At 34.0% G+C, this 17,113-nt stretch overlaps 2 protein-coding genes across 3 annotated transcripts in view; one reads left to right on the top strand and one right to left on the bottom strand.

Moving 5' to 3' along the window:
• LOC125057091 (protein prickle-like) overlaps nt 1-17,113 on the bottom strand; it is a 289,973-nt gene that overhangs the window by 160,127 nt on the left and 112,733 nt on the right. The gene's annotated exons all lie outside the window — the stretch shown is intronic.
• On the top strand, nt 12,864-14,810 carry LOC125057096 (general odorant-binding protein 1-like). The gene is made up of 3 exons (XM_047660570.1): nt 12,864-13,016; nt 13,275-13,455; nt 14,187-14,810. The coding sequence occupies exons 1-3, from the start codon at nt 12,879-12,881 to the stop codon at nt 14,366-14,368; spliced, it is 501 nt and encodes a 166-aa protein (XP_047516526.1). The 5' UTR covers nt 12,864-12,878; the 3' UTR covers nt 14,369-14,810.

A 17,113-nucleotide genomic window follows, 5' to 3' on the forward strand; every position in this document is an offset into this window, starting at 1 on the left:
ATAATCTTAGTGACTGTAACACCAGTTTTGACAGTGAGATTTTTTCTATGCCGTACAGGTTTCAAGAAGGCGCTATTTGTGCTTAGCCTTGTATTATTGGAAACGGTGAACTGATTATTAACAACAGCTTCAGCAATATTGGTGTTTATATCCATTGCTCTTAGGCCAATTTCCCCAAAAGCACCCATAAATACTTCCATATAACGGTCGGTGTGTTTGAACTTTTGGACGTGCATTTCACCCCCACGTGCATGATAGTGAGAGTTCATTAAAACGTCATAGTCACCTGAAACATTTTAAAAAGAACATTTATTGGCAAAATTTATTTTAAGAAGGAGAATTCATCACTATACATGGTACTAAAAATAAACATAGTACAATTATGTATACATAATTCAAATGTTTGAAAATAAACACGTAATAAACTACGCAACTGATGAAACAATTCAGAAATTTTCTATATACTGATTCTTAATTCGTTCCTCATTAATAAAAACCAAATAAAAATAAAATATTCTTATTTATGTACTAACCATTATCCTCTGAAGTTTTGAAATGTTCCAATAAATTTTCAAATTTCCACTCCAACGATCCTATTTCTCCATTCGTATGCCACGAGTCGTAATCTTTCTTACAGCCTCTTGTATACTTCATATCATTGGTCACACTGGACCCTCCCAAAACTTTTCCAGTTTTTACTTCACAGCTCCCACCTGGACGGGATAAGCACGAATAGGCGTTTCGTTCAGTTCTGTAGTTCCATAATATTGGCCTGAAGTCTTTGGTTGGTACTCCTGGTATATCATAGTCTATATTTTCTTCCTCGCCAGCTTCCAAAACTAATATCTGTAATATCGAAATTAATGCAATATTTGCGGAAGTCAATAATTTTGTATCAAAATAAAGGCTATATATAAAAGAAGTTTACAAATACACATTTTTTGTTTTAGGCCTAGTTAGGCTTTATGTCATGTGGTATACACACATAAAAAGTGCAATGTTTTTATTTCAAATATACAGTTTTAAAAATTATCTGATACTACATAGTTATAATAATAATAATATAAAGTATTTACGAATCTATCTATGTAATACAATAATTTGTCTTTTACTGAAGTGTTAGCGATATTTAATTACATGTAAGTACTTAGGTATTGCTTAGACTTCAAATTTATTAAAAATCTTTTTTACATTAAAACTAATTACTTGTTAAACAGTATAATAATCACTGCTTTAGTTTTAATTACCACATAAGTAATACGAATATATTAAAAATCTTTTTGATGGGTCAAATTAACTTTTGAGACCAAATCTTATATATTACCTTCCATTCCGGTATCGCAGAGAGTCTATTGGCGAGTACACAGCCAGCAGTGCCTCCGCCAACAATAATGAAGTCATACACACTGTTCCTTACATCTTTCTCATCAGCTCGGGTCCTGGTCGCCTTGCTGAAGAGATCTCCTTTTACCAGAGACAGATATGTGACGAAGAAAAACGAATATCTACAACATTTTTTTTTTTCATAACAATTGTAATAGATGTATTTATTATTATTAAATAAATCTTAAATTTATGCATTACTGTGGGCCAAGAGATTAAGAATTTGGAAATCAAGTAACATACAAAGTCCAAACGAATAACAACCACGAAAAATTTTAAACCACACAATTCTAAAGCTAAGGGATTGTAACAAAGATTCACTAAAATAGTTACATTAATATTGAGTAACAAAATTTACTCACTAACAATGAAAATGACACAATATGTAGTGTGTAATCTTTCTCCGTTCATATTCTAATCGAAAAATCTAATTTAATGCTTTTTAATTACGGCCTTAACAATTATTAGATTAAATATTGACCCTAAATAAATAACAAACACTCTTTATCCGCAGTCTTCAGGCTTTTTTTAATATAACGGAAATAAATTTACCCGAAATCATGGGATAACGTAATATTCTAGTAATTTCTGAATTTACTCGGTACAAACAATTCTTTCCTATTATTATCAATAAATATAAAGTATTGCAAACCTCAGTAACATTTTCACAGTCCACACCGACACTAAAAATAAGACTAAACGATAGTGGAAATCAAAAGTTGGTGGAAGTCACGGTTGACTGACCACCGCTGGTAAGGATGTGTTGTAATCAAGGATTAAATACAAATAATGTTATATAATTGGCATTTGTCGGCTTTCTCGGAAGATATTGTTACCGTACACGCAACGATAACCTCCAAAACAAATATGCTGGAATACACTAGATAAATATCCATAGCATGCCTAACATATAAAAAAATCAATGGCGCTACAACCTCTTTAGGTCTGGGCCTCAGATTTCTGAATCTGTTGCATGATAATTTTTCAATCTAATAGGCAAGTGGGTGATCAGCCTCCAGTGCCTGACACACGCCGTCGAATTTTTGGGTTTAAGACATGTCGGTTTCCTTACGATGTTTTCCTTCACCGTTCGAGCGAATGTTAAATGCGCACATAGAAACAAAATCCATTGGTGCACAGCCGGGGATCGACCCTACAACCTCAGGGATGACATACATATATACTGATTTATTTATTACAGATATACATACATTATCCTTACAGACGATGCCAATACGATAATGTCGAGAAAAAAATAATAAAGTAAATATATACTTAAACACATAAAATACACAATATCGCTACTGTGAAATCACTCTGCGAACATATAAATATGTCGATAGTGTCGAAGACAGTATAGCGCAACGTCTTTGATAACGGGGATCCGTGTAACATACTTGTTCTGGTATCACAAACAACCTTGGCCTTCGCCGTTGCACAAAAAACCCTTGGAACACACATGTATAATAATTATCTTGTCTTATTACATTTCCTTAAAATCCCCATAAAATAGATCCGAGCGAGCCTAAAAGCCACTAAGATATTACGGAGGAGATAAGAGCCATTCAGGAAATTAAACTGACCACTACTTTATGGTTAGTTTCAACCTATTTGTTGTATAGCTATTTCGAATTCTCTAGGGAATTTTTAGAAATATCTTGGTTGTTTTTTTACTTGGGATATTGGGAATTGAAATAACATTAACTGTATTTTTATACCAAAATGGACTTGTATTTTTATTTGCTTTTATAAACTATACTGTTTACAAGAGCTTAGTAATCGACTTCTGTGTTGGGTTCGATTCCCGATGAAATCATATTTTTTAGGTTTAGAGTTAAATCACATTCTTTCCTCATAATCAATAAAAAAAACAGAAATGGTCACATGCCACATTTGGGTTTCGAAGGAATTATTATTAATTTACGGAAAGTTTAAACTTTTACGTAATTCATTATAAAATACTAATTAAAGTTTATTTACATCTAACATTTCGTTAATTTGACATGATTATGATGTTAAGCCAACGATTTTAGTAATATTATTTAAAGTTGTATCAGCGCCATCTAGTATTACTTTGACAAACCTTCATCAAGTCACAATCGACTTTTAAGTTAACAGCATTACATATATTCCCTTATCGCGTACTAGAGGGCGCTAGACTTTCCATAAATATCATAACTGAAACAAGATTACATTAAGTTAATATTTGCCAAAGTTTTAACATATATTATTAAAAGCTGAATTAAACAGAATAGTTCTGTCATAGCCTTATGTGCCAGTGCAAAACAATTGTAGTTTCGGCATTCTCCGGATTAACCCTTAAGACACTACGGTGAGGTACCACTGACTTATAACAATGATTTTGCAGTATTTGGTACAACCCTACTATTCATTTATTAGAAAAATGATTAACGTAGGGCTGTGCCCGGCAATATATTTACTAGTCAGTAGGGTAGCCAATAATAACGTGAGCGTAGATCATAAATCAGCTGTTATCAACCCTGCAGAAGTTATAGGATTTCCTGACCGCACTTGCTGCGTTGACTTTTGAACTTGCTAAGTTTCTCTTTATGTTTTGCAAAAGTTGAATTTTTCTTATACAATTGCTTTTATATAGCAGTTAAAAATTATGTTTAGCCTTTAATTAGTAATAAAATAAGATTTATTGGAATAGCGGCTCTTTACCTTGAGAGCGTGTGTTTGAATCACGGCTGTGCACCAATGGTTTTTTTCTTTCTTTGCATTTAACAATCGCTTGTATGGTGAAGGAACGAATCGTGAGGAAACCGGCATGCCAAAAAATTTACGTTTATCAGGTTATTTTGACACAAGAAAACCCTAAAATAAATAAAATCACAGTTGAACATAACTCTATAAATATATATAACACGTGTGTTTGAAACCTAACTCCTTTAAAACGGCTTGACCGATTATTATAAATGGTTGCTGTCTATTCGGTAGGTCTGAGAATGATTCGTATTTTTTCTATACCCTCAAGTGATAAGGGTAGCTCACAAAATATTTAGGAATTTTATTATTATTTGGCATTAAAAATACATACAATCCTTTCTTTTTACCCTTCTACCACCAAACCCCATTTTTGATAGCGATATTAGTACTGTAACATTCTTAATATAGCAGAACGTATCAGGATTCAGGTAGTGTAAAGATTTTGTCTGAAAACTTGTAGATAACATATTAAATTAAAGTTTTTGGTCAACAAACATTGTATGTAAGTAAACTCAAACTCAAAATAACTTAGTACTGAGTACACTTATGAATAGTAAAGATGTTAAATTGATTCTAAATTTACATTTATTACCAGTGCGCCAGTCAAGGGCGTAGGGCAAAAGAACTGGCAAGAAACTCTCCGCCACTCTTTTTAATCGCCAAGTTTCGAGTCGTACAAATTGTTTGAACTAGAGCAAATCAATTCCAAGGATTAGGATTATTGCATATGTTACCTATTAGTTGCTATATTTTATTTAGTACCTATTTCTTTATAAGTTTTGATGCTAAAAGGAAGAATACTTAAATATTATCAAACATAAAACATCAATTCCTTTGTTTACTGTTCTCGTCGGAAATTAACTGACGTAGTTAAATGTGCCGATACAGTCAATATAAAACCGATAAACATTAATACAGCAATAATGTACTATAAAATGTACATTAACCAGACGCTTTGGAGTTCCGCCAAACTGCCACAGATCGACGATCCGTCCAGACACCCGCAACCGGGCACTTTGAAATGAAATATTATCTATAAACGGGTGGCTATAATTTGCATCTGTGATATTAAGACAAACGTATCTTTTACGGCTTTCAGTATTCAAGATTCCTTAATTTATTCTTATGAGCTGTGTTGGCCTAGTGGCTTCAGCGTGCGACTCCCTTTGCTGGTCGTAGGTTCGATCCCCGCCTGTGCACCAGTGGACTTTCTTTCTATGTGCGCATTTAACATTCGCTCAAATGGTTAAGGAAAACATCGAGAGGAAACCGGCTTAAGATCCAAAAAGTCGACAGCGACAAGAGGCTGATTTTCCTATTAGATTGACAAATGATCATGGAACAGATACAGAAATCTGAGGCCCAGACCTAAAAAGGTTGTAGTGCCACTGATTTATTGAATGAATTTTTATTATAGAATAAGGGACAAACGCGCACTTCCTAAAGGTACGCAAATGCATTGCCGGCCTTTAAATAATACGCTCTGTTCTTCAAGGAATATTTGTATTAGTTCTTTTAGATTCTAGATTTATCTACAGGCAGCTGGTTTCACATAGTAGTACTTATAATTACTTTGACGCATTAGGTGTCACTACCATGAAAAAAATTCATCGGTTGTTAAAGGAGTTCATTCTATGCGAAATCCTGAGTAAAACATTTTGTTTACAATGTAATAGTAATAACACAGATACAACTTATATAATGGGCTTTACATTTAGTCGTAAATTCGAGTGACTGGTCCGAGCTGGTCATTAGTCGTGGACCCGGGTGAATCCCGGATAAGATCGGGCCAGCACTGATAAGCCGCGCCTTAAGACAATTGGAGATATAAAATCCACAGACTTCTCTCGCTTTCATTTATTAAAGAGGGTTCTCAGGCCATTTTCTACGTAGCTCAATAGGTAATGTATATATGTATATAACGAGATAAAGAGTATATATCTCAAATGATGATTTCAGCTTAATGCAACAAATATATACTTTACGATATCAACCTCATTTATAGACTATTATAAGAAAAAATATGTAAGTTTGTAAAAGAAAGTTTTGAATTCCACAGAAAGTGGTACACTCAGATTGATTGATTATTTAAACGAACAATATATAAAAATAGGCATGCATATGTCATATTAATACTCGTCATGTCATTATAATAGCAGTTAAGATATTTATAATTGTTGTCAAAAGTTCTGGTCACTTCTTGAAAGCATTACACGGCAGTGATCTGTAACTTCTGAGAAGGTGATTGAGTTTGATGACCGTCAATTTTTAAATACATAGTGTTGCAACACGCAGAAAATTATATTTTTAATTATTAATATGAACCCAACACATAAGCAAGCAAACGTCTTCACTTCGAAATAATAATACGTTATTGTATTTTTCACTTATAAAATAACTGTTTTATAACTAGACTGGAATGTTTCTATTTCCTTTGTATAGTCTACGTAATAACAAGATCTATACAACGTCTTAAGGGACAGCCAGACAAATCACGTCCGATCATTCAGAGCGATAAAGCGCTGTTACACAGCTGTCACTACTGGAGTTTGGGCCGTTCGGGGCACGGATTTTGGGACGCGGGATTAACCCGGGATTATTGCCCTCAGGTGTTGCGCGTTTAGAGCAATTTATGCCTCTCAATAAAATGGCTATTACTTCGAATGCTTCATTGAAATACGAATAGTGTGAGCCATTTCTAATAAAAGATTTAGCAAAAATATAAAAGATTTCTCGTAGTAATAGTTTGTGATCGTTTCTTAACTGAGGCCACTTTGGAAGAACAAACCATAAATATGGTTTCTAGACAAAACAAAAAAGTAGTATTAAAAACCGTTTTTTCTAAAATAAACTATACAGTTAATTTATTTTTAAAGACAGTGAGAGTGACTAAGAAGGTATATAAGGCTTGTATAAAACATTATAGTAAGAATTAAATTACCTTTAAATATAAATTATTAATAAAACGGACCCACAGCCATGTTTCTAGAAACATTGTGTAGTATTTGTCAGACAGAAGAGTGATACAGGGATTTTTTTTCCAATTTGCGTTCGAATGTAAATAAATGTAAATGTCTCTGTAAAATACAAAGAAACGACATTTAAAGTTCACTGGTCTCCTAAATTATCTCCTCTTTTGACTCTTAAAGTTATTTATCCCCATCCAAAAATCACAAAATCATCTCTCTGTCATCCGTCATTCCATCGCGCGTCACTACGATGCGTCGCCTACGCGCGCCCAACCTCCACAGACAACAGCGCGCCAAATTCAAATGAATGAAATGTGATTTCATTACATAATATATAAAAAAAATTGTCATACCAAGTTGCAGATTCAAAGATCACGAAACTTACCTGAAACAAATAAAAAAATTAGATATACTATCCCAACACAGAAAATCATCAAATCGAAATGCGTTTGAGCGAAGCACCAAGTAATTTGTGGTCACGCTGTATATCGGGGAGGTAACTAATTCACCACACATTTCCAATTTGCCGGACTTTTAATGAAATAACCGGTGACCATATATCAGGGAGCGTTGGACGAGGTCCAATTCGCGACGGGATGTCACCCGCCGGGATCAAACGCGCGACCCTCTGATTTATTGCTGGATCACTGCGTACCATATTTATACTATTGCAATTAATAAATAAGATAAAATGTTGGTAAAGTAAAGTGATTTATGGAAAGAAAAACTTTAGAGGTGTCAAGGGACACCCGGATGGAACGAAATTCCTTTCGATTAATTTATATGTTAATTGGTATCATAACAGTATGATAGATTTTCTCGACACCAATCTTACGACGAAAAAAAAAAGCCAACATCACGAGGTGTTCTCAGGCGGTCACCCATCCAAGTACTGACCTCGCCCGACGTTGCTTAACTTCGGTGATCGGACGAGAACCGGTGTATTACAATAGCAAATAGCAAAAAAGTGTCGTGACAACTTTTCGTAAGAATTTTTTCCGTCTAGCCCCCTTTCACAACGCGCGATAAGGTACTTCGTTCCAATAAAATAATTTTCTATGACATGATGGTTATTAACATTTACCTTCCTATCCATATACATATCCATAAACAATTCACTAAGAATTCCCTGATCAGCTAAGGTAACAACCTTACAGGTCTCACCATCACCCAGGCGCTTGCCGAAGACAGGGAGAGTGGAGGAAGTTGTGCAGCGGTCACTGACTTGACCATCAGAAATGAAGAGCGCGACTGAAGATGATACTCCCAGTTCGTATTGGATTTTTACTGCACATAATTTAAAACTAGTAGAAACCATACAAAATGTGTTAAAGATTTTTGTTAATATTATGACATCGTGCAACTTTTTAAAGTAGGTTGTAGCCGTATAAAGCAACGAAGCAGACACATTATTTGCTTTTCAAAGTTTACGAGATCAGCTCTCTTTGCCTCACGCCGCGGCCGCATATCTCAGCACACTCTGTTAATGGCGGCTGCTTTCCATTGTTTTCTACGTTACGTTATTCTTGTAAACTCTATAATTCGATAGAAGTATATCATCGGATATAAACGCGAAATTATTTTATGATTTGCATCGATGTTTACTAAAATTAAAAAAAAATTAATAGTTTAGACAAGACGTTGCGCGGAGACATAAAATAATTCCTTATTACAATATTTCGATAGAAAAGATTTTACGTTTTAACCTACGTAGAAGAAATAATAATTATTAAAAATTGATAAATATAAAACTAAAATAAACTTAAAAAGATTGGTTGCAGTGTATCTTTAATGCTACAGCATCTATCTATCAGGCGCCGACTTAAATCTTTAATAAGCGCCTGTGCAATTGAACCCAACGCCCCAAGAGCCTACCCTAAAGGGAACAAAATCAAAGTTGAGGAATGGCTCGAATATTTTTGCCGTTTATTGTTTTCCGCCTGCTCTGCCAGCTATCCTTTATTTATATAACTTTAGACCTAGCATTCACTGATTTGTGTCTGTGTTATTTACTATGTGATATGCTAAAACTTATTGAGACATAGGTAAATTGTATTAATTATTCTCGTCCCGGGTGCGAAGATGGAATTGTGCATAGCCGCGGGGCATATAGCGCGGTATTTAAGTAAATGTAGCTCTAAACACATTGTCGTGTCACGCTGATACACGCAATTATACGTGTCACGTGACAAAAACCCTTTGTTCTGCCCCGACGTTAATTTGCAAGGAAAATGTAATTGGTTTACGACTCACAGCTAACATTAAATTTATTTTCCACTTGAACGTATGGCACTCAGTTTTTCGTGAAATAAGATATGTTATTAATAATTTGTAATTTTCTGCTCTAATATTGTACTATTATGTTATTAAATAAATATATATTAATATATTAACACAATCAGCTCACATATAAACTATAATGTAAATGAAATTACACAACTGCCGAGTTTTTCTGATTAGATTTAGGAAAGTAATACCATTGGGTCCCAAAACAACAATTCCCTTCCAATCTAGAAGTAGTCGCACTTATCTGGGCGTGACTCTACTAAATTTAATATGATTTTACATTGTTTGTAACGAATAAACTCCAATACAATAGATCACAAACAATCGTTCAGTACATACAGCTTGCCAGCCAGTGGACTGTGAAATGTGTATTTAAATTTATATGTAATAAATTTTAGGAGTATATATAGTAGCAAGCTGCACTAGATAATTCAATATATGATGTTTGCACCAAGAAGGTAACTCACGGAGCCCTACGGGTAGCATCAGAGGTTCAAGGTGGTGGGATTTTCTCTAATCTATCAGGCAGGCTCACGATAATTAAGAGCTTGATAGAGGCTTCGCCACTTTAAGGGGAGACGAGAAATTAATAAGTGAAATTCAAATCTGATTGGATTTGACATCTTAAATACAGTGTATACTCTTTATAACGAATTCGGTATCATTCGTTATATGGAGTTTCGTTATAGAGAGGTAAGGGATAAAACACCAAATTTAACCAATTACAATAATTTATATATATAATAGATAGGTGACAATAGCGCGTTAAGTAACTGAGACAAAATTTCCTACAGCCAATTTAATCTAAGAATAATGGCACACGTGTTAATGCAATTAACAATAACAAAGGCGAGACGGCTGTTTATAACCTCAGACGTCTTTTTTAAAACTTTCGGCACCTCAATAGGTTAGTTTTGTAAGATGATTATAAAAACAATTACACTTAAGTATGTTGTCTATATATGAAAATATTTCTTCGTAATAGAGAGTGGCTGTTGCGTTATAAAGAGTGATCTAATATATGGGTTTTGAGTTAAACCAACCAATTTATAAATAGTTTACACTGTACTACTTATGTACATCTAATCACACATAACTATCGTGAGCTGTTCAAGTGAAATCTGAACACACTAATATCAATGTCCAGCCGTGCAATTCCGGGACATTCCCTAGTGTTTATATGGATCCTTAGTACTATTCAACGTTCCTTATTAATGTCTTTGGAACTAGGGTCGCTAGTCTCATCAAGGAGGTACAGAAATGGTATTACATTGTATTGTAAAATCATTACTTAGATTAAATAGATATGAACCTAATTTGAATGTTGAATTATTTATTGATCGTCTTTGGCTTCTACGGTCACAGTTTCATTGAACTCAGGTTTACATACTGTGCAGCTTAAAGCTCAAACTTTGTCTTGTGATAAAAAACATTCTTAAGATTTACAAAAATATATATACATAAATTCAAACGTTATAAGTCATTTTATATGCTACTTGTTTTACGTGAGATCCTCTGGCCTAAGTCAGGATTATATAATACACAGTTTTTGATGTATCATTAATACATAGTACAGTACCAGGCCATTTATAAGTCGCATCGTGCTTTAGAAAGAGATACTCGCTTTGTAGAGCGTCATCTCTGTCACACAAAACACTAACAGTCCAGCCCTGCGATTCTGTAACTCACTTTTCGAACTCACACAGCGGTTTTCGCATCGGCGGTCGCTCTCAAATCAGTCGTGAAGCAGTCATTTTATGATTTGGCATTCTGAAAAGGTGGGAGGTTGTAGTTTATTGTTTATCAGAATGATTGCTTCATTCATCATGCTTCATCATAAAATGACTGCTTCACGACTGATTTGAGAGCGACCGCCGATGCGAAAACCGCTGTATTAGTTCGAAAAGTGAGTTACAGAATCGCAAGGCAGTATCTATCAGGAGACAGACGGCGCTATACGAAGCCGAAGCTAGCCTAGTATCTCTTTCTAAAGCACGATGCGACTTATAAATGGCCGGGTACTGTATTTGTATTGCTTTTGTATTTCTATGCTTGTATGAAGTAGTAGCTCTCCTTTATTTGCTGGACTTACGCTAAGTAATATGCAGACCTTTGCTAATTAATTTCATATGGTTTTATTTATAAAGCGCTCTGTAAACGCAGATAGTTTTTTTGGTAAATGAAAATCCAATTATATTTTCAATAACACAGTGTGTAAACGGAATAAATAAACATTGAATTCCCTTAAGGAATTCTATAGAGTCTCGTATTTCTTAAGAAATCAAGTAAATGAGGAAATGTTATTCTACTAAAACCAATTCGAAGTTCTCACATACAAGTGATGTTGAAGATTCATGGATTAATTGAAAAAAAAAAGAATAAACACCATACATAATAAAAAAGTGCGTGCGTACAAAGTACACATGTCAGAAGTGAAACTTCTCTGGCGAACTAATTTTTAACTCTTGGAAAAACAGGAAATTATTATTAGAACAATGAATAGTAAAACAAACGCAGAATGCTTTTATATATTACTTCTTTGTGTTACGTTAGTCTTAAATCATAAAAACCTAACATTTTGAATTAAGTACACATTATAATATGATAATACACCTTATATTAATATAAAGAATGTTTATTTAAACACAAAATCACAATTAAAGTCACTGAAATAAAAGAAAGATTAAAAATACAATTTAATAATATAATACTTATTTGAGAACGATAGTATACACAATTTAAGAATATATTATAATTGAATAATCTACAGACAAATAGGTATAGAATTAAAAATGACACGTTTTTGATTTGCAATTGTCTTTAATTGCCTGTTGCATATTGTTTAGCTCTGTGCGGATGTTCTGCCTGTAATTAAAACGCTATGTAAGCGTAAGAAATTACTATTAATAAAACAGAGATCGGTAAAAATTTACGTACGTCCGTAGCAAAGAACTAAAAACAATGGTGAAGGGCAGCAAATAATAAAAACAAAATATGGAAAGTTGTGCTTTTGCTCAAGTGCTACTATAAAAAAATACATGAGCAATGTAGAAGTAAACTATAATATAAATATGAATAATAAAATGTAAATTGGGTAAAAATTAAATAATAATCGGCTAAAATATAACAGTCTTTCCTCCAACTTCGATTTTGTTCTCTTTGACTCTTGGACCGTGGGGTTCAAGTGCACAGGTGCTAATCCTTTGATATTTAAGTTGGCGCCTGGTGGATAGTGACGCCAGAGCTGGTGCTTTTCTCGCTCACAGAATAAGTATCGCAATACAACAACGATATAAACACTGCTAAACTTTTTTAATTTTCTATTTATGAAATTTTAATTATTCTTATTACTACTATGTAGTTGGGTAAAATAATACATAAAAAATTGGAATTGTTTAAACTATATACGGAACTTCTATCGTCTATGATATGTCGGTCTTTTGTCAATGAGTAAAACAATGGAATTCATGCTTTATATAAAGCTGCCATCTTTATCAGTAGATCATCAAAATGGCGTCTCTAACAAAATGGCGAGTGCTTATATTGAGCTATTCGTTTTTGTTTATAGATACGGCATTGTCTTCCCAGGAGATCATGGAAAAGCTCACTGTGGGCTTTACAAAAGCGTTAGAAGAATGTAAGAAAGAGGTAGGTTGTTATTATCTACAGTTTAGGTTTCTTCATGGACCTACTTAGACCATAGAGGCTTTATTATAAAACGTTGTAATTATGGTAACAGGCGCGGTAGGTACTTATATTACTCCACGTTTATTAGAAGAATATGTTTATTAGGTCTTTAAGTATTAGTCTTGGTCAAAAAGTATTATAAATGTACACAAAAATCCCTTTATTCATTAATAGAGGAAATATTAGTCTAGTATAATGAGCAATAATGTTTTGTTTCAGTTAAATCTTGGTGGGCACATAATGCAAGACTTCGTGAACTACTGGCGGGAGGAGTATGAGCTGCTGAATCGTGACCTGGGCTGCGCCATCATGTGCATGGCATCTAAGCATGACCTCATCACTGACGATTTGAAATTTCACCATGGAAAAGCGCATGAGTTCGCTAAAACTCACGGAGCAGGTATGAAGTCAAACGGAAAGGTGTGGGACACGCAAACACTTTCAATAATTTTACGTATACATATCACCTGAAATATAATATAATCAAATACACTTCATAATGTCTTTCTCCTTTCCTGTCATGTTAAAGTTAATTGGATAGAGATAAAATCAAGAATTTATAGTCTCTCAACAAATTTACAAGCGCATTAAAACTTGAATACCTCCTTAAGGCTTAGAATACGCACATACGGTCATACGTATTTAAATAATGGTGGTTAAGAGTAGTTTTCATCAGTAAACATGTAGTAATGGAATGAGATCAGCACCATTCACTTGCCAGGATGATAAGTTCCTGGCCTAATTAACATAACATCTCGATATTGATATCACTAATTTCTTGCCACTGTAGTTCAAGCGAAGTTTTGCTTTTTTGCAAGTGTTTAATTCGTGTAAATTACGTACTTGGCTCGTACACTTTGGTCATTCAGGCTTTTTTAGCAATTAACATTTCAGTATTTCGCATATATTCTATTGTTGTACGCGAGTGGTTAATATAGAGTAACAATAAAATCCTCTGTTATGCACTCTGTAAAGCACCCCGATGACTCAGGAACCGTACAGTTAGCTTTGATAGCAGTCAATGAAGTTGTTAATCTTAAATCATGAGAGATTTCATAGCATAATCTTAATGTTAGGATATATTTTAAACCCTATTTATAGTCAAGTCAAGTGTACGTTGAATATTTTTAGATGACGACTTAGCCAAACAGTTAGTGACAATGATCCACGACTGTGAAAATAATCAGCCAGAGAGCAGTGACGATTGCATGAGAGCCCTGGAAATCAGCAAGTGTTTCCGAAAGAAGATCCACGACTTGAAGTGGGCACCTTCGATGGAAACAGTACTAGAGGAGATAATGGCTGATATATAAGTTTACCCAAACGTTGACTCTCTTCAAATGGGCTAAAATGGATAACAAATGAATAATCAATATTATAGATATTTTCCAATTTTGTACAGCCGGCTAGAGCAGGCGAGTAACATTTACTCAGTAATTTTTAACAGGCGATCAGATAAGTTTAAATTTTTGACATTTTGAATAAACAAAGCCTCAACTTACTCGAAGATAAGTTTAATCTATTTGTGTGAAATGAAAAAGAATTCGAAACTAAAAAAAACAAAAAGTAGAAACTATCGCATGCTTAAGCTTTTAATTAAGTTTAGAAAGCTTAGTTAAGGTTAAGATTAAAAGATGTCAATAAAAGCTATCCGTTTTAGCCCTGATTAAATATAACGCTTCTCCCAAAAACTGGTCAGCATGCCCCTATTGAAATTTAGCTATTAAGTGGTACGATGGTATAGTAATTTAATAAACTTTTTTTCATCTTACTTTTATTTTATTTGCTGTATTCAACTAAAAGCTTTAACCATATTCCCCAATAAAACCGTAAATATTTCGTAAACGTTCTGAAATTAGCGCGTCGTATCATAGAATCTGAGATTCGTAAATTGCACATGGTCCCATTTAAGGATCCGTGCACCTGAGCCTTCATTGTTTATCTTACGTGACGGAAATACACATGTTGTATTTATACAAAACATTGTCTTGAGTCTTAGGCATTTCGTTTCTTATGTGTTACCTACGTTCTCAGACCTGAAGAAAATGCTCGCTGAACAAAGGTTTTCCGCCAATGAAGAGGTAATTGCCGAAACTGAAGTCTGTTTTGAGCCTAAACACAAATGGTACTTTAAAAATGGTATCGAAAAATTGTTTACCGCTATAATCGTTGTATCGCTCTCGAAGGCAACTATACCGAATAATCAAATCTAGAAAAAAATGCTAGAATTTTTTTTATGTTAACTTTTCAGCTCATCTTATTTTGTACCATAGCCAGCACATGTAATGGCGATTTTGTGTAAGAAATCAACTTGAAAAAAATTCTTTAAATGTATTTCAAAGTAACTAGATTCTAATAAATTTTAGTACTGTTTCCATGATGTTTTATATTTAAATATTATATGAGTATAAGTACGTCATTAAATTAATTGAAATTAAACAAATAGCATGCCGTCTTTTGTATATAAAATATAAATCTTAAGAATGACCTCCATCGTGCCTTTAACAAATGCCTAAATGGAAATGCAAATATAGTCGTAATGTAAAGTATATTTCGCACTTATTTATACACAGAATACTATGTAGACCAATACCTAGTATCTACGTGTATAATAATAAAATATGTCCTTTAGTGGAGAACTACTGCCCTAATAATAAAATAAGTAGCTTCTTTTTCTCTTTTTCTATACAAGAAAAATCTAACTTTTATAAACATATACTCTCTTTATAGTATTAGCGTAAAGCTAAATGGTAAGATCCTGCATTGACTTGATAATCCTGTAATCCCGCAATAAATCAACGCAAAGCCGATACTAATTTACAGCCCTCGTCCTCTTGACATCAGTACTCAATTAGCTAATGTGTTTACGGCGTACATGAGAACTTTTTTGGTAATTTACTACTATTGTGAGCAGTGTTAGACTAGTGGTTTTAATGTGCGAATCTGATTCGAGAGTGAACTATTCTCGCCTGTACATGTAAACATCGAAAGGAAACCGGCAGGCCATAGATAGATAGTCGACAACTTAAGTCCGCCTCAGAAAGCCTTTTAGGAAAAATATGTTTGACAAATATATATGCATAAATCTTTTTTTAATTTTTTTTTGTGTATAATATAATAATGTAATAGGAGGCAAACGGGCAGGAGGTTTACCTGATGTTAAGTGATACCGCCTCCCATGGACACTCACACTGCCAGAAGGCTCTCAAATGCGTTGCAGGCCTTTCAAGAATTTATACGCTCTTTTCTTGGAGGCCCCTAAGTCGAATTGGTTCGGAAATACTAAAATCTGAGACCAAGACCCATAAAAATATTGTCATTAACTTAGAAATTTTCAACAAAATATGAGTGGAAGTATGCGGCGTTGTCAGGGGAGCAAATGCAAATAAAGTAAAAAGAAATAATTGATTAGCATGTTGTTTATCTCGACGAAATTCTAGTGTGTCGCAAAGAAAGATAAAGATGGTTAATGTTTTGTTATAATTTATTTGCGTATACATTGCTAGAACCATGATCACCTAGAGTTATCTCGAAAAGGGGATTAGGGTAAAATTGTCAAGGCTTAACGCGAACTATAACTCCCGTATGTAAGAATCGAATAAAATTGTCATACGGACTGTTTGAGTCTCGCCTTTGAATCTTAGAAGCCTTCACGAAACGTATCTGACAGAAAGTCCAAAGGCGTAATAAATTCGTGTAGTAACACTAAGGAAACGGCGAAAAAAATAGCAAGACTCTCCGATACTCTTTTCAAGTATTTTTTGTACAAAATACTACTGTTACAGCTGTTACCACTATAAGCAAGTCTTGTATTACTTTTATCACTATTTTGCTATACTGTCTATTAATTTAATATTAGAGCAGGTACGGCAAAGTAAAACTCAAATATGTAATTCACTTGCAATCTCATTTCAGCCTCACAGTAATTGTACCACACGTTTTTGGTAAACTGAGCTGGATGAAGTGAATTCTGGCGAGCGAAAGCGATATCTTCCTGCAGAATATAGCTCGTTTCAAATCAAAATCTTAACATTTCCTCCAACTTCTATTTTGTTCCC

The sequence above is a fragment of the Pieris napi genome, chromosome 16 (genome assembly GCF_905475465.1).
Source record: "Pieris napi chromosome 16, ilPieNapi1.2, whole genome shotgun sequence".
Classification (NCBI taxonomy): Eukaryota; Metazoa; Arthropoda; class Insecta; order Lepidoptera; family Pieridae; genus Pieris; species Pieris napi.

Coding starts and splice junctions, on each gene's coding strand:
- LOC125057096 (XM_047660570.1), top strand. CDS start 12,879: ATGGCGTCTCTAACAAAATGGCGAGTGCTTATATTGAGCTATTCGTTT. Junction 13,017..13,274: donor TAGAAGAATGTAAGAAAGAG/GTAGGTTGTTAT, acceptor GTTTTGTTTCAG/TTAAATCTTGGTGGGCACAT. Junction 13,456..14,186: donor CGCTAAAACTCACGGAGCAG/GTATGAAGTCAA, acceptor GAATATTTTTAG/ATGACGACTTAGCCAAACAG.